The sequence below is a fragment of the Aplysia californica genome, unplaced genomic scaffold (assembly GCF_000002075.1).
Source record: "Aplysia californica isolate F4 #8 unplaced genomic scaffold, AplCal3.0 scaffold00185, whole genome shotgun sequence".
Lineage (NCBI taxonomy): Eukaryota > Metazoa > Mollusca > Gastropoda > Aplysiida > Aplysiidae > Aplysia > Aplysia californica.
Genome location: NW_004797455.1, coordinates 1,198,196 through 1,218,777, shown reverse-complemented (window position 1 = coordinate 1,218,777; position 20,582 = coordinate 1,198,196). Strand labels below are relative to the sequence as shown.

The following is a 20,582-nucleotide window of genomic DNA, read 5'->3' as shown; positions in this document are numbered from 1 at the left end:
TGAAAGTAAGGAAGAAAGAAAGAAAGAAAGAAAGGAAGAAAGGAAGAAAGAAAGAAAGAAAGAAAGAAAGGAAGAAAGGAAGAAAGAAGAAAGAAAGAAAGAAAGAAAGAAAGAAAGAAAGAAAGAAAGAAAGAAAGAAAGAAAGAAAGAAAGAAAGAAAGGAAGAAAGGAAGAAAGAAAGGAAGAAAGAAAGAAAGAAGAAAGAAAGAAAGAAAGAAAGAAAGAAAAGCAAGAAAGAAAGAAAGAAACGTCTTGAAAGTTGTAGGATCATAACATAAATCCCACACATTTACTTCCAGACACGTGTTCCTAAGGAAAAAGTACGACTCGGCTCCCAAATACAGCTGAGGAAAAAAATACACGACAAGACGTTTTCTTAATACTAGATATATCTAGTCAAAAGCTAAATACACACACACACACACACACACACACACACACACACACACACACACACACACAGCGCGCGTACTCATACTCATAAAAGAAAGAGAGAGAGGGGGTGAATGGAGGAGACTCACCTAGTTACAGTAGCCCACAAAGAACTGCCTCGCTTTAAATAAAAGATAAAATAGCACAAAAACATTGAGATGGTTAGTTTAGTTTAAGTGAAAAGAAACACATCGCCATGATGACGGCCATTTAGTGTTGGGGGAAAAGGAAGAAATGAAGAAAGAAAGAAAGAAAGAAAGAAAGAAAGAAAGAAAGAAAGAAAGAAAGAAAGAAAGAAAGAAAGAAAAGCAAGCAAGCAAGACAGAAAGAAACGAGAGAGAGAACGAAGGAAAGGAAAAGAAATTACCAGTGGGGCCCTCTAGCCACCCTTATTGAGATTGAGACCGTGATCTCTACAGAGAAACTGAAAGGTGTAGATGAACCGTTCATATACATTTAGCTACCCTTGTGACAATTAAATTTGTGAGTGTTAGGAAAGGGGGGGGGGTGCACTCTCAAAGAACATTAAAATGTCTGTAATAATAATGACACCTGAAACGTTATACTCACCCTCACAGGGGTAATGGACTGATGTATTGAAGCACAGAAAGACATATAATAATGTAGATCTATGCTCCATTGATTACTCAAAGGCTTTTGACAAGATTAAACGCAACAAACCATTTAAATTCAGAGAGAGCTAGATATCGATTAAAAAGAATTAAGAATTGTTAGGACTCTACTGAGACCAGAATGCTGCTGTAAGGAGCGGGGGAAAGTACAGAAAATATAACCAGGTTTTTAAAAAGGAGCCACGAAAGGCTATGTATGTCATGTCCCCAGAATTCTTTAACAAAATACATGTAGATCTATATTACAGTGGAAAAAAAATATCAGAAATATAAAAAGAAAGCCTATGTCTCATGGTGAACGGAGACAACAACAAAAAATAAAAACAGCAGATTCGCAGATGACGGTTTTAATAGTAAATTAAGGAAAGAACCTATTATTGCTTCAGGATAGTCTACTGTAATGACGAAAAACGGATGTAATGGGATATCTTTAAAAGCAAAGAATACAGAATCATGTTAGTAACTTTAAAAAGCAGAAATCCCGTTAAGATCATGTGAAATGTAAAAAAAAAAAATTAACAATTTCAACAGTTCAAATATCCAGATTGTAAACTTCCGATGTCTAAAGTATCATTGAAGTAAAACGAAAAATTGCAATACCATTACCACTGGTAGCTAAAGACAGTTTCAAAGCGATGAGTCCAGCCAATCATATTTAAGAAATTAAAAGCACATCAACACAATAACGTTCGTGTAAGGAAGAAGCAAGACAGATAGATCTAGACAGAAACAATAGAGGGAAAGAAAAAAATCGGGGACCTTCCAGTGCACCCCCCACCCCCTTCCCCCAGGGCCACCCGCTTTCCAATCCTGAAAAACATAAACATCTCAATGAGAGAGTTTTAAAAGGCTAAATCTATGTGTAGCAAACTTTGACACGGCTGTAAATGCTGGCCAATTACCAAGACGGCAAAATAACCTTAAAGCAAGAGAAATGTGGTTTCTTTGGAGACCGTTGAGAACCTCAAGGAAGAAAATTAAAGCAAATGAGGTAGTGCGGAAAGAAGCCCGATTGGGACGCTTATTAATAAGAAATTTTTATGAAAAACAAACATTGAGGGAGTGATAAAGGCAGGGGTAAACTATTTTTATAAGAACAACTTGCTAAGAGAACTTGGACGATGGGTGACGATTTTTAAAAAAATAATTTTTAGCAGCCGAACACAAAAAAGTGTGGCGAACCATGATTGCCGATGTCAGTTTCAGATCTGGCACTCCATGACGATGATGATGATGATGACGACGACGATGATGAATCATCATTATCATGATGATCATCATCATCATCATCATCATGATGAACAAGCATGTATAGCACAATAGATCAGCAAAGCAAAGTGGGTTGGCACCAAAAAAAACGTCAACTTTCAAAAAATAAAAAAGCTCTCTTTGCCTTATTTGTGAAATGGGCAGCTTTACTACAAGTGTAAATTCGTACACGTGACCATCCTACCGGACTTGTATTCAGTATAAAAACACAGCTTAGAATCGTACTTTATTTTAAGGTGTTCCGGGTCTGGTCAGCGAAATTTCCCAGAGTCAAAAAAGAAGTAAGGACAATTTTTATAGATTTCGGAGTAGTGCGAAATCGGACACAGCGAAAAAAAAAACCCGATGTCTCGGCCAAAGAAAGAACGGGGAAAATGAAAGTGAAGAAATAAGACGAGGAAAATCAAGAGCCCAATAACTTAATAAATAAGTCTATTGTCAGTTCTGGCGCTCCCATATCTGTGGATGGACGAGGCAGCCAAAGTGATCCACTGAGAACAGAGCTCCGTTAGTCTTATGACGTAACTTAATAAAAGCACAAAGTAAAGTAAAAAGTATGAGGCCCGATCGGAACACGCGGCCACAAAGCAGACGAACTCGGGGGGGAGGGGGGGGGGTTCAAATATTTTACTATAACTGTGTAAAGGATGGTAGGCTACTGGAACGACTGACTTAATGAAACATTGTAATTGTAATCATAATTGTTGAAGTTTTACGGCCCGGTCGACACTATTTAAAAGCGAGCTGCTTCAACAATGACAATCTGGGCCTAAATGGGCTGAGAGGGATAAAGCGTCCCAGCAGAAAGACGGAGAAACTCATAAATCGAACCGCTTCTCCTGCGTGAGACGGCAAACCGCCTAACCACTATACCATAGATGTATAAAAGTAGTCATAATAATATACAAAAAAAAGAAAATGAAAAATGGGAAGTGGTCGTTTGTACAGATGATTGTCTTGTACTAGTGGCCGTTAGAGTAGATTTGATTGTATAGGATTGTTTGTTTTTGTAAGTGTTTTACGGCGTTCGCAACTTATAAGATCACATGTGCGCACGGGACACATTTTTCAGTTGATAGGAAATTTTGAATTTTGCCCGGGTGGCGGCCGAAGCCTACTCTTATCGATTTTGGACCACCAAGGGATCTTTAACGTGCGCACTTGTACACAGGACCTCCGCGATTTTTCGCCCTTGTCCGAGAAGGCTAGGAGGTGTAGATCTTTCCTACCAGAAGATCAGGGGTGTGGCTGAAAGACAGCAGTAAGAAGGAGCCAAGGAGAATCTGTAGAAAGGCTGCAAAAAGAGTCAGGCGCCCAGAGGAGGGGGCAAAGGAGGTGAGGAGGTGTGGGCAGAAAGTGAGGACGAAAGCAGACGACAGACCATTGCTAGAGAGCAGATTGTATAGGAGACGGATGAGCGCATCTGTGAAGTAGGCCTACATGTAATGGTGGGGCCCTTTGCGTCCACTATGCCTGTCACTGTCAGGGTCAACAAAGGCTCAGTGCGATACAGCATACCAACAGAAAGATGAAAACACTTTCCCTCGAACGCTTTTGCTTTGGTAAGAGTTTTACGGTATTTTCAATACAATACGGTCATATATGTGCCATAAAATGATAAATGGTAAATGGAATAGGTTTAACACCCATCAACACTATTGGGGTATATTAAGAGGCGGGACCTCCGAGTTTAACGTCCTTCTTCGAAAGGACCGAGCCAAATGGGAAATTCGTGTAAAGTGCTTTTCACAAGGATACAACGTCACACTGAGATAAGGCTCGAACCCCCAAACCTGCAATTTCACGATTATGAGCCCGGTAGCCTAACCACTAGGCTACCGACGCCACTACCAAAGACTGAAGGTACTTGTACTACAAGAGAGTAACAAGCACAAAAATGGAGAAGAAGAGATCAGATAAGGACAGTAGATGAAGATATTCGATAGTAAAGAGAAGGAACAAACCACACCAGAGCACCTGCCAACCACTCACCTTCCCCGAACGGGAATTGAATCCATGTCTTTGTATGCAATAGCAAAGAACCCAACCATTACACCACAGACATCAGTACATGCAAAATACACAATGGATCAAAGTTTGAGGCAGTCATTTATGCCGTTTGAAAACTCCCAAATAGAAAACAACGCAATACCATATGAAGGAATTTCTTTTATTTATACTGTTTTCTTACAAAATATATGGCTATTGCCTGATGTAAACTGAACCAATAAAGCACTGTATAAGGCATTACATACCACACATACATAAGACATTACAAGGAAAACAAAATGCACGTCTCTGACAAGCTGTTAAAATGTACTAAGCCCAGATAGCAAAATTTTAAAAGAGAGAGAAAAAAATTGTATCCTTCTTTAAACAACTGTGTCTACACTATGTATTTTTTCTTTCTTTTTCAACATTTAGAATTTAGATTTTTCTGCAAAATATGTCTATTTCTCACATACATGCAACCAATATTATCATAAATTAAGATATTGCTATTGAAAAATTTGTCAAAATATTAGGCTTAGTACATCTGACAGCTGGTCGACGATGTATTTTTCTGTGGAGTTTGGTAGCACAGTTAAACTTCATGTTTGTTCAATTTATCAAGCATCAGACAACCCTGCAAGGTAAATATCCCAGACAACTAGTGCCTGATATTAAACATTTACAAAAATATCATAGTAAACTATGTTTGTCAATAACACAGAAGAATACTAATTAGGGTTCAACAACGGTTTGACAAGTAATTTTCCTCATCAATTCCTAGTTTAATGGATACAAAATAGATCTACCACAGCCACTTTTGAAATTTGCATAAATCCTGTGAAAACATTTCATCTATTTGTTTACAAGGTTGGGATCATCTCAGATGACACTAGTCTATAACTGCTCCCCCCCCCCCTCCCCGCTTTTTATCAGGGTCCACCTACACACAAAAAATGGAACACTTCAAGAATTTGCATATCATCCTTGTATTACAGAGCAATGCTTATCTTCTGTATTTTTCCAGTTTTTAATATATGTACTGGTACTGTGTAAACAGTGAAAACGTACAGGTATACAAATTAAACGATCTGATGGAAGGATCACAAAAGTAAAATTCGTAATGTAATTGGTGAATTATAAAAAAAAAGTATTCTGAGAACAAACCATTTCCCCCGGTCCCCTTCCATCAAATATAATCGACTGAAAGCCACTGTTCTGTTAGAACTGACGATGGTATCTGTGAGGTATTTGTTGACATTGTAAGTTTGATGACAATAGTGCCTATATAAGCAAATCAGGCCAATGCAAACCAAAAAAAATCTACAGCAGAAACTGCAAAGATATGACTGATGTTCTGCATTTTGTTTGCATATTCTGATTTCTTCACATCAGCAGAAGAAAGCCAACTAAAAAGAATCTTTTTTTTTTTAATCCATACATATAGATATGCTATACATGTATACCGGTAATCAAAAGCTAAGTAACCGAAGGTCCCTGATTTTTTTCACAAGCAACCCCATCAACCACCGTCCACTCCCATTGCCGTGCATAGATTTGCCACAACAGAACAATGAAGTAGACTCACACTGAACCTGCATAACACTTCCTGGATAGAATCATTTATAGTAAAACTTTGTTGGAGTGGTATTTCACAATACTTGGCAAAAAAACAGACAATATCTGAATAACATTAGGTTGGTATTTCAATTTTTTATAAATAGAAGTGGATAAGAGAGAGTTTAAAAAGCAGAAAACCCACATATAGAAAAAGAATATTTTCATATGTTGGGGGGGGGGAGATACAAAAAGAGGTACAGGAATGTTTGTCTCGATCTTTTTCATGACATAATGATCATAGAAATGTTGACATAACTCTGCTTTACTCACTGTTTCGCCATGTTTGAGGTGTAAAACATGCGGGTGGGAAATGAAAAACAAATGAGAAAAGAATTGGACAGGGAGGGAGGTCAATAATTCAAAAAAATGAAATCTCAAACCTCTCCCTTAACAGAAAACCCGTCCTCGTCTCAAGGTACAAAGTCAGGTCAGACAGTTTCCCAAATCTAGTTCTGGCTAGTCACATTGATTTTCTACTGTATTTGGTAACTACAAAACAGAATAATTAACAGCACTCCTCCTCACTAATACCCTTTCCCCCCACCACGGGAAACAGAACGGCTTCAGAAAACTAAAGGTTTTAATTGTAGTATTCGGGAGTCAATACAATAACAGCCACATTTCCACATTTGTTTTGAATTTAGGAGTTTTACGACACTTACAACACAAAAAGAGTCATAAAAGTGCAGAAGACTAGACCTGTTACTAGAGAGTAACATACAAAGAAGAGAAGGAGGAGAGATAAGGAAGATCAATGTTCGATAAGAAAGAAGGAGCAAACCACACCTCAGCACCCATCGCCCACCCACTTCCAGGCACTGAAGAGGACTACAGAAACAGTAACAGACCAGACCAGAACAATCACTAATTAGAGACAGTTGATTCAACAACTTACAGATAAGGAGAAGAAAGAAAAGAATCTGACATCAACATTTTGTATAAATCAGAATGCACACAATACGACTCTTCAAGAAACAATCCACAAATTGTTACTGAAGAGAATCAGCCTCATTGAAAAAACCATTTCGTTAAAAGACATGAAAGGAGCAAAATAGTCAGAAATTCATAAAGAAATGTCATTAAGTCATTGAAAATAACTAGAAAAATTCCACAAACAAATTTTTCCGTAATAAAATAAAAAATATCAAACTAACAAAATGGAAAAAAAAGTCTTGACTGCACACAAATAAACTATATATTAAGAAAAACAGAAATGATATGTCAAAAGTGAAGTTCAAAGTAAGAAAAAAAAAATGCAAGATAACATCAATGTCATTGTACGCTGTAAATATCTAGTGTATGCACCTTGTTCATGAAAGTATGGAGAAACAACATCATAAGAACCAGATAAGAAAAACAAATCATTTCCCGAAGCGATAGGATAGGGTAAAGAGAAATACACCAGCTTCACCAGTGGGGGGAAAAAAGCATGAAATAAACAAAACAAAAAGACGTTTTAAAAAATGTAACAATGTTATTACTGTTGTTTTTGTTGCCACCCTACTACTACTAAACAAAAAGTGAGCCATTTCGAAGGCAACGCTCTTGGCATCCCATCAGAGCCCAGAGCTGACAGAAACTATTCTGGGAAGGGTGAGAAAAACCATTAAGATGCCACTTGGACTCAAATCTTACAAATCAAGTCCACAATATACTGCAACAGGGCTGCCAGCAACTGCACAAGAGCATATATAGGCCTAAAATCAACATTTGATGATGAAGAAACATCACAAGAGTAAAATCCTCAATGAAATACAGTCTAGCACACACATAGTAAACAAGCATAAAGCCAAAAATGCACACTGCAAACATATTTTCAGGACAGGAATTTTTTTTTTTTATACATATGGGAGAGCAAAAGAAGCAGAAAGGCTTCCTGTTCAAGGAAAAACAGCTTATCCCAGGAGGGGTTGACAAAAATCAATGTCAAAACCCAAATCTGTAAAATGTGACGACTTTAAACCTAACAAGCATGTTGGTACGGTAACTAATAAACACAACAGTAAAATTTTGACCCGATTGCCCAACTTTATCAACCTTGCTACAGTCTAAAATGAATGCATAGTAAAATTCATATATCCTGCCAGTTTCACTATGTGCTTACTACACTGTATATTCATTCAGTTTGAGAAAAGAAGAGGACATAACTATCTTTTATTCATCTATGCAAAACAAACAATGGCACAAAATTACAAGCACTATGAAACATCACAGGCAGTGAAATGGTGTCCATTTTCTATCTCATATTAATTAACAGGAACGAAAGTCAGGGGAAAAAGTTTCTCCAAAAAGATATTTTTTTAGAAGCATCACAGGCAGTTTGATGTTCATTTAGCATGTCCTCTTTGGCATACAACAGAAGAAAAAAAAATTTGAAACTCAAACAATAACAAATCCTATAAATCAAATGAATGAATGTAAAAAAATACTCAGCTTTTACTGTGAGTTACCAAATGTAGGGGATGAGCTTAGCAGTGTTTCTGACATACTCTTGATAAGCTGGCTCATTACCCCATCTCTTCTTCCCCAAAGCCTCCAAGAGAGGAATGCCACTCACTCTTGTGAGAAGGTACGTCAACAGGAGAGGGGAAATGATGCCGATGTGCTCCCATCCTCGCAACACAGATGTGGACGACACATACAGACCAGTCCACATAAGAATTTCCCCAAAGTAATTGGGATGCCGAGATACACTCCAAAGTCCGCTAGTAATAAACTTTCCCTGCAAAGAAAAAAAAAGGTGTTAAATCAAGAGCACAGTTCCATAAATTAAAGAATATTAGCATTATCACTTACAATGAGGGCAGTTCTTGACAAGCACACACCATTTGTAACTCGTCATATGTCGACTAGAACGTATGCACCATGGTTTGGGGCTGAGGTGAAAGCGGCCAAAATCGAATGCAGGAAGGCAGAGAGACAATGGCTTAAAACAGGGCTCACCATCCACAAGCACATTTTTAGATTTAAGAAGCAAGAGTTGAAATGTGTAACTAAATGTGCTAAAAACAAATACTATGTTTCTAAATTGGAAAAGTCAAAATCGTGTGAACAATTATTCGGCATTTGTGATGAACTATTAGGAAGAGTCAAAAAGACACGTCTCCCGAATTCTTTTAGCGACTTAAAACTACCCAAAAAGTTGCTGGTTATTTTACAGATCAAGTCCAGAAACTAAGAAACTACTTTGATAACTATGAAATGTGGTGATTTTGATGTATATGATGATGGGGTGATTCTTGATAAGTGTAAACCTGTTTCTGAAAAATACATTAAATCAGTAATTCTAAAATCCCCTAGCAAGCATTGTGATCTCGACCCTGTCCCTAGTTCTCTGTTGTCTTCCTGCATTGACAAACTGATCCCATTTATTACTAAAATCATAAATAATTCTCGTGTGTGTGGATCAGTACCAGATTCCTTTAAAATTGCTCTTGTAAAACCTTTGCTAATGAAACAAAAACTTAGATCAGAATGTCTTAAAGAACTATAGACCGGTTTCAAATCTGCCTTTTCTGTTTAAAATCCTTGAAAAGGTTGTCCTCAAGCAGCTTCGTCATCAATTAAAAGAGAACAATCTGTTAGAGCCATTCCAGTCTGCCTATGGAGCTAACCACAGTACAGAAACAGCACTTCTTAAAGTCATGAATGACATGTATGCTTACTGACTGTGATTCAGGAAAGGTTGTGTCCTATAACCACTACTATTTATCATATGTATGGATGGAATTACAAAAGAGGCCAACACAGAACCAGACGCCCTAAATGAATTACTTTTCGCTGATAACCAATGCCTGGTACACAAAGATGAACAAAGTCTCCAACACCACACCACCAGATTAAACGAAGAATGTAACAACTATAACATGAAGATCAACATCAACAAAACAGAGACAATGAAAGTAAGCAGAAAGCCAGGACCACTCAGGATACACATCAACAACAACAGTCTCATACAGGTCCAAGAATTTGAGTACCTCGGAAGTAAATTCACAGAGGGTGTGCGACTGAACAGAGAAATTTAAACACCAGTACAAAAGACCAATAATGTTAGTTACCAGCTTACTCCACTACTGAAACATCCTAACATCCCCATGACAACACAACTCAAAATGATCAACACCATATTCATCCCAACATCAATGCCAAACATGGACCACGACCAAGACATTAGAGCAAAGAATTACAGCATGTGAAATGCGATGCCTTAGAAAAGCAGTAAACAAGACCAGGCAAGACAAAATTAAAAACTTAGTAATCAGAGAAATGGTGGGCACAAAAGACGTCAGGCATCACATCCAACACCCAAAAATCAAATGGTTCGGACATCTCATGCGATTACCAACACACCATCCAGCAAAGCGTGCCTACATAAAAAAATTCGATGGCAACAAGGCTACAGGGCGACCGAGAAAGACCTGGATAAATGGAGTCAGGGAAACATTAACAACTCACGGAATCCCCCTGACCCAACCTCTCCGGCTGGCGGCAGAGAGACGTCTCTTTATTCCCGCAATACCCAGAAGGGTATAAGCAGCGGATAAAAGTAAAGTAAGATCAATACTAAGTATACTGCTTTACTAGTAACTAGCTTGATTTTATCAAAACTCTATTATTGTAACTCCTTGTTATCAGGAATATCACTGGAGAAAGTTAAAAGACTTCAAACTGTCCAAAACAATGCTGCACGTTTAGTTTTACGGAAAAGAAAGCGAGACTCTGCTACACCTCTTTTACGGACATTGCATTGGCTCCCCGTTGAGAAAAGAATAGTGTCCAAGTTGGCCACCCTATGTCAGAAATGTTTGAATGATAATGCGCTATCATATTTATCAAATCTGTTAAGACTGTACATTCCAACTCGCAGTTTAAGGTCATCAGCTGACAAAAAGAAATTTATTTTACCATCTATGAAACTTAAAACAATGGGTGAAAGGAATGAAAGGGCATTTGAATACCAAGGCCCCAAGATCTGGAAAGCTTTACCAAGTACTTTAAGAGAGATCAAATCTTTTGATTCATTCAAATGTCAGCTGAAGTCATTTCTGTTTTTAAATTAATAAGATGGATATTTGGAGAGATTTTCTTTTAGTCAGAACACGTTTTATGTTACTGTTGTACGTTGTACTGTATTGTAAAGCGCTCAGGGCCTGTGTAGTTTAATCAGGGTTGAGCGCTACATAAATGTCATTTATTCTTATTAATGGTAATCAGTAAGTTCATGGCATTGATATAAAACATAATTTGAAAAAAAAAAAGTTGAAACAATCCTTCCTCTTATTTCTTGGCAATTCACTACAATTTTAACTTGCATTACGTTTCCACTCAGAGCAATGTTGTGTATATAAAACAACTCTGACGCAACAAGCTGAAAACTTGAAATACTGAAACAAAATCTTCCACTTATTGCTGAAAACAAGCCACAAACCAAATAAAGTACAGATAAATCACAATCTTGTTATATCTTCCCACAATTTGAAGCAGGTTTGAACATTTATAATACAAGGCTAACACACACTTCCTCCTAAAGCCAGATTAAAATACATTTACAATGACACAAGAACGTTGCCCCAAAGTCATAGAGCGGCAGCTTGCAAGGCACTTTTCTTTTCTGTACCAGGTTTAAGGGCGGGGGGGGGGGGGGGGACTCTCAGTTAATGAAAAAACTCTCCATCCATAAATACATTTTCTAAACTTTTATACATGTACATAATAAGATGTTCCTTAACTGATAACCAACACTGTGAATTAAGTTTCTGGTAGTAGCAATCAGCAGTTCAGTTCTAGTTAAAAATCATATCAGAATGGAAAAGAAAAAACAGCACTCATTTTGAAGAAATAAACAGTATTCTTTCATGAGACAAGAGTATTGAAAATCATACTCTAACATTGAAACCACGAACTGTGGGACACCATTCACAAAGAAAGACACCTGTATCCAATCAATTCCTTTCAGAGTCTTAAAAATTAGTCAAACTTCAGAAAAGAACGTTTGTAAAAATCTAAAATCTAATGTCCTTCTGAAACAATTGGATCTTATTTCAAAGGCTGACCATTTAGTACTTTACTTTTACTTTTTGCTCCCTCTGGTATCCTTAGGATGTTGAGGGGAGGTGCAGGTTTCTGTCCTATGGTAGGTGTGTAGCATCTGTGACAGATATGTCATGTTGTTCCAGGACCTTTTTAACCCCATCCAGAAAGGTCTTTCTTGGTCTTCCTCTTGATTCGAAGCCTGATTCTCGGGTGTTGTAAGCTCTAGTCACTAGTTATTTCTGGGGCATTCTGGTTAGATGTCCAAACCATTTGACCCTTTGACGCTCTATGAATTTTATTACTGGTGGTATTCCAGTTTGTAGATGTATGGTTTCGTTTCTTATGCGGCCTGTTCTGGTGACTTTGATGGATTTGCAGAGATACCTCATTTCGCATGCATTGGTTTTTCTTTCTTGTGCCTTGTTCAGAGACCATGTTTGAACTAGTATGTTAATGTTGGTATGAAGATACTATTGATGAGCTGGGATTTCACTTCGGTTGGGATGTTCTTGTGACTGAGCAGGGGTGCTAGTTGGTAGGTCATTGCATTTGCCTTCATACTTCTTGTTTCTATTTCTTTGTCCATATGTCCATCTTGTGTGAAGATGCTTCCCAAATATTTAAATTCCTCTCCTTGAAGGATCTGTGTTCTGTCAATAAGGATGTTGAGTTTCCCTGAGTTTCTACTGATCTTCATAACTTCTGTTTTTGAGATGGAGATTTTCATGTTCAGGTGTTTACATTCCTCATTTAGTTTAGTGGTCTGTTTTTGTAATTCCTTTTCATTTGTATATAATATACTCTGGTCATCAGCAAATAAAAGCTCGTTCAATTCAATGATGTTGTCATTTGCTGCTTTCGTGATCTTATCCATGCAAGTGATGAAGAGAAACAGAGAGAAAACATACCCTTGTCTCACCCCAGACCCCAGACCTGATGGGGAACCAGTCCGATAGTCCTTCTGTTGATCTTACGGCACACAGGCTGTTTTTATAAAGTGCCAAGATGTTCTCCAGCAATTGTCCTGTAACACCATATTCCTCTAAGACTTCTCAAAGTCAGCATCTATTTACCCGGTCAAATGCCTTTTCCTGATCAAAGAAGACGATATTGAGGTCTTTGTCATGTGCAATGGCAGTCTCACACAACTGTCTTAATGCAAAAATAACGTCAGTACAGCTCCTGCCTTTTCTGAAGCCAAACTGGGATTCACTGAGTTGAGTCTCTACAATTGGTCTCATTCTCATTTCCAGTACCCCCTTAGTAACAGCTTAAAAAGTCTCCTTTATGCTGGACCTTACGTTCAGGCAACAGATTTATTTGAAATTGTAGTTTTAACTAAAGAAATTTTACATCCCCAATGATAAGATTTAGCTCATTCAATAGGCATGCTGCTTCAACTCTGACTGTCAGGGCTAACCCGGGCTCAGACTGAGAAGGACACATTCCCACCAGACAGACGTTTTTACTCTGTAAAAAAACCTCCTCGCATCTGAATCAAACTCGTGTCCTCTGCGTGTGACAGCAGCACCCCTGCTCAGTCACTACGGCATCCCAACCACAGTGATATCCCACAAACCGCTTAACCACAGATGCTAGTAGTCAACAGATTGATATGAAAGAGAGGTGTACAGAAGATAAAGAAAGTACAGAAAAAAAACATCACCCTTAAACTTTAGAAGATGTGGTGGTTCTCCCTATATCAGCGAGATATACATCTATCTATTTCCCCTAGCCCATTTAGGTATAGAAAGTAGAAAAAAACATGAACATATGAAGAAATACATTGTTACTCACTGCATTAGCTGGGTTATTTTTGAACACGCCTTTCTGATGGTCAGCAATGACTTCTATAAGAAAGCCTACAGTCCACATTCCCCAGCCAACATAGTCTTGTTTTGTGATCTCATCCTTTCGGTCTTGCTTACCATTCACAATCAGAGTTGGTAGCAAAGTTGATAATACCCAGACACCTTTGTGAAAACAAACGAAAAAAAAGAAAACATAAGTGAAATCAACAGATAAAACAGTCCTTTACTTTCTTTTATGTCCGTCCATTGGGGGTGGGGATGAATTCGGCTCCTCAAAGTACACTGCAACAATTTTTAAAATATTTTTACATAGCACAGTGTTCCACACTTTTCAGAGAAAATTATGTCTTTTCAATGATGCTCCTCAAAAATAAACTCCATAATATAATGCCCAAATTGGGCCCACAAAAACATTTGTGTCCCTCCAGAAGAGACAAAATTGACAAAATCATTTTAACTAGATAACATTTTGGACATACCTCTCAAGGGCCTCCCGCCCACTTGTTATTTTTTGCAGACTCCAGGCAAAGCATTGTATGCAAATTATATATTTAGCTTGCATCACGCAAAGATTTTCGTACATGCAGGATCTTTTGCCTTACGTGGAATCTGTAGCCCCTCCTCGATTCACCAAAGAAAATGAATAATTTTGAACCGTATGTATATTTTTGGTCCCAATTTCATTTAATATTTGTTAGAAATAATTGTTTTACATTAGATTCCATACCGTTCTTAAAAGCAATTGAGGCTACAATTTCGATCTAAAGGCTTCATGGCCTTGATTTGGACCTATCTAGATCAGCTCTGTGTAGCGTCAAACCACAGACTCGAGATTTTGCTTGTCTTCAGCAAGCAGCAATTGGGAGCGCATCATTTTTTATGCCTGTCATTCAGGCGATGACATCACAAAAACTCATTGCCTGGAAGATGCAAAAAATTATAGTGTGTGTCCCACCTTATGCATAGATATCTCCTTGAGGAAGATGAAAAGCCATTTTGTATCTTATGTGATATTAATTTTACTTTCAGACATATACTGATAGAAGGTCCAGATTTTGGAGAGACCGGAAGGAAATATATTTAAATGTATTAACTTGAAGAATTTGTGGTCATATTTGTAGTCAAACTTCAGAAAAGAATTTTTCATCATTGATCCTAACAGGATTCTCGATTTAATAAAGACCATTGTTCTTTACTAAAAGATGTAGATTATACTACTGTAAAATGTAAATAAATGTTTTTACTGTTCAATTTTCACCATAAAATATTTTAACTGCATAAAGTAAAATCAAGCCATGCTGTGAACTAACTTGAAAACAACCGGCATATTCCTGCTATAGGAATGCAAAGAGGAACTGCCGAAAAATGACAGACTGCACGCTCTCTTCTTCTTTTACGTTTTTTTAGCCTACGTAGGCCTAGGGCTATGGCACATACTTTTGGAGTGTCTCTCATAACTCGTCTCTCCGCACCATCTCTCTCTGCCGCCTGCCCCACCTCACTCATCACTGGACTGGCCAATCACAACACCGCACCGCTGATGGTCTGTTTGGAGCCCACCTACAGCCTCCCAACCACCCAACCCCCTTCCCCCAGCTAGAGCTCGCTCAATCTCTCCCGCTGTATCCAAGTTCGGGCCTTTCCTTGCCCCGTTAAACCCAAGCACAGGTAATTGAGTTTACATAGACAAAAAAGGGGATTCCGGTAAGGTCCCGCAGTAGGGACGGACCTGATGCAGCAGGTGCCGCTATAGTTATGTTCTACTGTATCATGAATGCTGCCAGTATAGCCTCCAACTATGATGGATAAACAAAAAGAATCAGTGAATTGTAAGGCCGAAAAAAAAAAATTTTAATTCAAGAAAAAAACTTAATAAAGCTTCAGGTAATCCTTTAAACCTTCTACATATAGAGCTAAAAATAAACTTTTATTGCTGCTGGAAGTTCTTATTTTCTGTGTGTGCCCCTGGCTGACACCACAACAGGAATCGCGCAACTTAAAAAACTACACACCTTTGAGTGTTCCAGAATTATGTTTGGCAACATTACATTGACTAAAATTGGTGCCTTATTGGAAATATTTACTGTGAGCTAATCTGAGGGTGAACTTGCAACAGACAATAGGCAGCAAATGTGACAAAACGTTTAATTTTGTGTAAACATCAACAAAACGAAGTATAGCAGACATTGTAGCCAGCATTTCGTCTCTTCCTACGAGCACTCATACTGACCTGAGACAGGTCTCAATGGGCTGTGCAAATCCTCTCTTTAACCAATGACATCTCAGTTTTCTTTTGGTGCCACTTATAGAATCCCTTTTAAGGAACACAACTCATCCACTGACTTCAGCTATTCTTTAAATATTTAAAAAGGGAAATAACACAATCCGCATTATCAAGAGCGTGTCATGGGGCCAATTATTTCCCTTTCCCTTTCTCCATTTTGCTCACCAAGGAAGACAGTTTAAAGCAATTGATTCCCTCATTAACTTTTCTCCCCCAGCCAATACAGTTTAGTTTCCCTGTGACAGAGTGTAAGAGCATATGGTACGTGGAGTCAAGAAACACTTTTGGAAGCACGGATGTATCTTGAACACAATAACAGCTATCTTTTGATTCACTGGGCAAAGGAGTGCATCCGTTAATCATAACAAAAAAACAAGAATTGTATTTCTAATATCTAATTATTTAGTTCGCTTTTAGCTCACAAATAGGGATTATATGTCGTCAGGGCATTCATATTATATGAGGGATAGGTGTGAAACATAGAAAATTATGCAGATCCAAAAATAAGACAGCAGAAGAGAAATTATAGGCCTAGCGCCTATAGATAAAAATATGATGGAACAGAAAGTGACCAAAAATTGTTAAAACTTGCCTTGTATTGTCCAATATATCCAAAAGAGACCAGGTCTGTGCTTGACTACGTCAAATCTGCTGTCTTTCCCATCCTTAAGAACTCTAGTGAACAGGAAAGTCCCAAGCCTGGAATAAGAAACTCTTCAGTTAAACAATTACAGAGAGAAAAAGATAACAAACAGCTTTTTAGCAGAAAATGGGTCTAATCTCAACAGGGTCAATATCATCCTCCACTCTTCATAACAGTAACAGGAAAACCATTTGACTTTCTAGACTCATATGGCACTTACAATATAAATATATTTACCAGATGTACAAGCAGGCAGTCCATAAACAATTCTTTGGTAGGTCCTGATTTATTCTGTTTTCCCGTTAGGGACAAGAAGCTGCTGATACCTAAGAAGCATTTTTTTAAAGAGTAAAAATCTACTTTGTAGCTTACACAATAAAATTTTAAAATTCCAAAGTTTAATACACCCACCGAACAGCCCATGCTATCACCATCCCACTGTTGACCTTTTGTCTCGTGCTGGGAGATTGAATCCCCAAGAAGGTTAAGACTGTTAACAATACAAATGTGCTTGAACCTGAAAAAGTCAGTAAATTAGGAACAACCTGTTAGAGAAAACAAAGCTACTTCTTTTGAGGTTAAAATGTAAAAAATTAAAAAAACTTGTTTCCAAAACATTGATTGGAAGTTGAACACAACAGAATATTGTACACCATTTAGGAGCCTGACTGCTTCAACCTTGTTTATCAGGGCGACCATGAAAACGTGGGTTACATCCCAGAGGAACGAAACACCGTGCTATAGATTACAACATATTTAAAGTTTTAAAAAGAACGCATCGGCTCCCAAGGCTCTGTGCACCCCTTTGCACCTCTCTTTGCTACACTGAAAGTTTCTACATCAATTCTTATATTTCAGTGATTTATTAAGGATCAAAGGGGGAGTTGAGGCAAGAGTTGTTCATTTCAAAGACCCTAACCTTGACTAATCCTTTGAAAGCCAGGCCCTTCAGACAAACATTTTTCAATCCAATGCCCATCAGTCCTCAGGCCATCTCGGACCTGTCAGGTTGACTTAATTGTATAACTAAAAGGCCTAACAAAAATGTTAGCCTCATGGGTGCCATCTGGCCTTGAGGTCATCGTGCTGATATAGATATTTCGCAACACCAGATATTACGCTTGTGGGCCAAGACGGCCACATGAGTATGGCGCCGTTCCTTTTAAGTCTCTCCTTGCCACTTCAAATTTTCATTCTAAATTTTTTCAAATATTTGTGAAGGCCTAAAAATAATAATATTTTCGAAAATCAGAGCTGGGGAGCATATCTCTGCCGTCGTGCACAAACCTTTTACGTGACAACATTTTCAAAATGTACTTTTTTGGCTTATAATATTCTGTATAACATACAGTATGTCCCAGTCAAACAGTTTTTGACCCAGGTGCAAAATAAGCACATTAAAACCCCAACGAAAAAAAACTCTTATCTCCAACTGCATGAAAGCCGCCGAGCATATAACTCATAAACGCCACCGAGGCGCATAGGAGTTTTATGCCCGGCAGCCCGGCCTGCTCAGCCATCACACCGTGCTGCTTATGTTGGGTAACTTTAATAGTCGTAACAATAGTTGTATTGGCCGCTGTATTGCGTAGGGTCTTTTTTTGGTTTTGTTTGTTTGGTTGGGTTCTTTGGGGGGTTTTTTCTTTCTTTTTGTTTGCATAGTGGATCTGAATCAAAGGTAATAATATCGTTGGGAAGCCTGCAAAGTTGCCCTTGGTGAAAGGGACGGATTAGGTACAGTGGTACTTATATGGTTGTTCACACTTAAAGCATGTTGTTCACTATTCAAACTGAACTATGGCCTTTTCCCCCAACTTCAAAGCCAAATAATACACTACAAGGAGCAGGAACATTTTAAAGGATCAAAACTAAAATGCCCTGCTCCATAAAACTTTTGGTCTAAATCTGTGTATGGACATGGAAAACCCCAAGTTGGGTTTTCCATTAGTTACTTTTCAACGCCAAAAAAAAGATCAGCAGTGACACATTTGACCCGACTAACCAACTTCAACCACTACTGGAGAGCTCCAGGTGCTGGCTTCTTATCTTGCCCTTTCGGTCCCAACAAGTTCTCTTGATGCTATGTTGCAGTGCGACATCGCTGTAGTTTCAGTCCACAATGCTGTTGTCACAGCTGATGTTACTCCAACTCCAGTTATAGGCACTATTTTCCCTTAGCATCATCTAGTGACACAGTGACATCCCCCCAGCATCATTAAGTGACACTGCCCTTCTTCAGTCAGATGTTGGCACTATGGACTCAGCCAAAGACCCATCAATATCAGTTGCTGGCTCGGTCATCTCTGCGGAGGGCAGCTGGGTACTGACAACAGTCTCTTAAATTAACTACCTGCGCCAACTGCAGAAGTTGTTCCCGCCAATGAAGAATTCTCTATCCTGACCCCAGAACCAACGAAAAAAGATGTTGAAAACTGGCAGAGAAGTAAAAATTTATCAGGGAGTCAGAACAAAGTTATGTCTCTGCCAAGGGCGCCCAACGATCGCACGCCAACTTCTGAAACCTTGCAACCAAACATATGCAAAGGGTTGGGGGGCAATTCTCTTTCAAACAAACACAGATCAGTGACTTTTGACTATGTATGGTCACTATCATAAGAGAGTTTTAAAAAAGCGTAAATCAACTGTCTAGTTGACAGCTTTGATGTGATGAGGAAGTGGGAAACTTCAGAAGTATCAAAAGTATCTTCCTTGCTCTTATCAAAACTTCATAAAGGAAGGTGGAGTAAGAGTTGTGTTTGCATGAAAATGTTTACCATTACCCTAACTTTAGGGGACTGCACGATTAAAAATTTCACCGATTCTTTAGGGTCAGATTCAGAGCTGCCAAAGGCAGATTCATCCTCCTGTTTGAAGTGATGAGAAAGTGTTCCTGTAGATGAATTCTTTGGAATATTACTGAAATTCTATCTCACTATAGTCGAAAAACTTCAGCAAAGTATTATCAGGGGTCCCATTTTCATCCTCTGGTGGAGCTCCGGTACTTGAAAAGGTCTGAGGAACTGGGCCCCAAGGGTCTGGGACTAACAGCATTCAAAAAGGAGTTTCATAACAGCAGTTTAGCGTCACATCATCCCCAAAAGGGCCTGTGGCGCATGTGAGTCCCACAGGGTTGGAAACATGTACGAAAAGACATTGAAACAGCACATGAGGCTGAGGGAAAGAGCCTTTGCTGACTGACGGAGTAAGAACAGTTGCCATCTGTATGAACTTGGACTCTGTGCTTCTTGCTCCTTCACTTCAGGCATCTGCCATCTACTGCAAGACAGTGGAATATACTGTATCTAGTCAAAGGACACACTTAAGTAGTTACATTGAAGTTGACTTCTACCAAAACCTTTCGTGATAGAATGAGCATCAAAAGGTGTTCCTGTCTACCTGCCAGTGGACTACATTAGCACCATGGGCAAAGCCTGGCGCAACCCAGACTCTTTGAGGTCAATACTATGATCACACATTTTTCAAGGATTATTCCAAATGAGGACCATTCCACAGTGTGAGGCCAGGTCGTGGAGGAGGTCACCCACATGTTGTGGACATTTGTTGTCTTAGGTATATGCCTGATCGCAACATATCCTTCAAGTTGACGTTTGATGAAGGGTTGGAAGGATCATCCTCGATAAAGGGAGTATGTAGAGGCAGCCACTGAAAAACCTGGAAATCTTAACACAGAGGCCTTGAAGATCACAGACGTGAAATTTAAACACCCCCCGGGACAAAAAAGCATTATCCCTAACGATTGCCATATATTCTACAACAATCTGAATTTCTAAAATCATTTCACTTACAACTGCGAGAGAAAGGAGGAGGAGGTGGAGAGAAAGAGAGAGAGAGAGAGAGAGAGAGAGAGA

The 20,582-nt window shown here is 38.6% G+C and overlaps 1 protein-coding gene and 1 pseudogene across 1 annotated transcript in view; both read right to left on the bottom strand.

The window, feature by feature from the left end:
• Nucleotides 1-5,272: 5,272 nt before the first annotated feature.
• Nucleotides 5,273-5,371, bottom strand: LOC118477696 (annotated as a pseudogene).
• Nucleotides 5,372-7,770: 2,399 nt separating this feature from the next.
• The window catches only part of LOC101862349 (delta(14)-sterol reductase), an 18,387-nt gene continuing 5,575 nt past the window's right edge, over nt 7,771-20,582 (bottom strand). Inside the window, exons 2-5 of the mRNA XM_005098536.3 lie at nt 17,125-17,230; nt 16,663-16,769; nt 13,773-13,948; nt 7,771-8,664 (exon numbers count right to left, since the gene is read on the bottom strand). Coding sequence (XP_005098593.1) covers nt 8,389-8,664; nt 13,773-13,948; nt 16,663-16,769; nt 17,125-17,230 — 665 coding nt within the window. The 3' untranslated portion in view covers nt 7,771-8,388. The remainder of the gene's footprint in view (nt 8,665-13,772; nt 13,949-16,662; nt 16,770-17,124; nt 17,231-20,582) is intronic.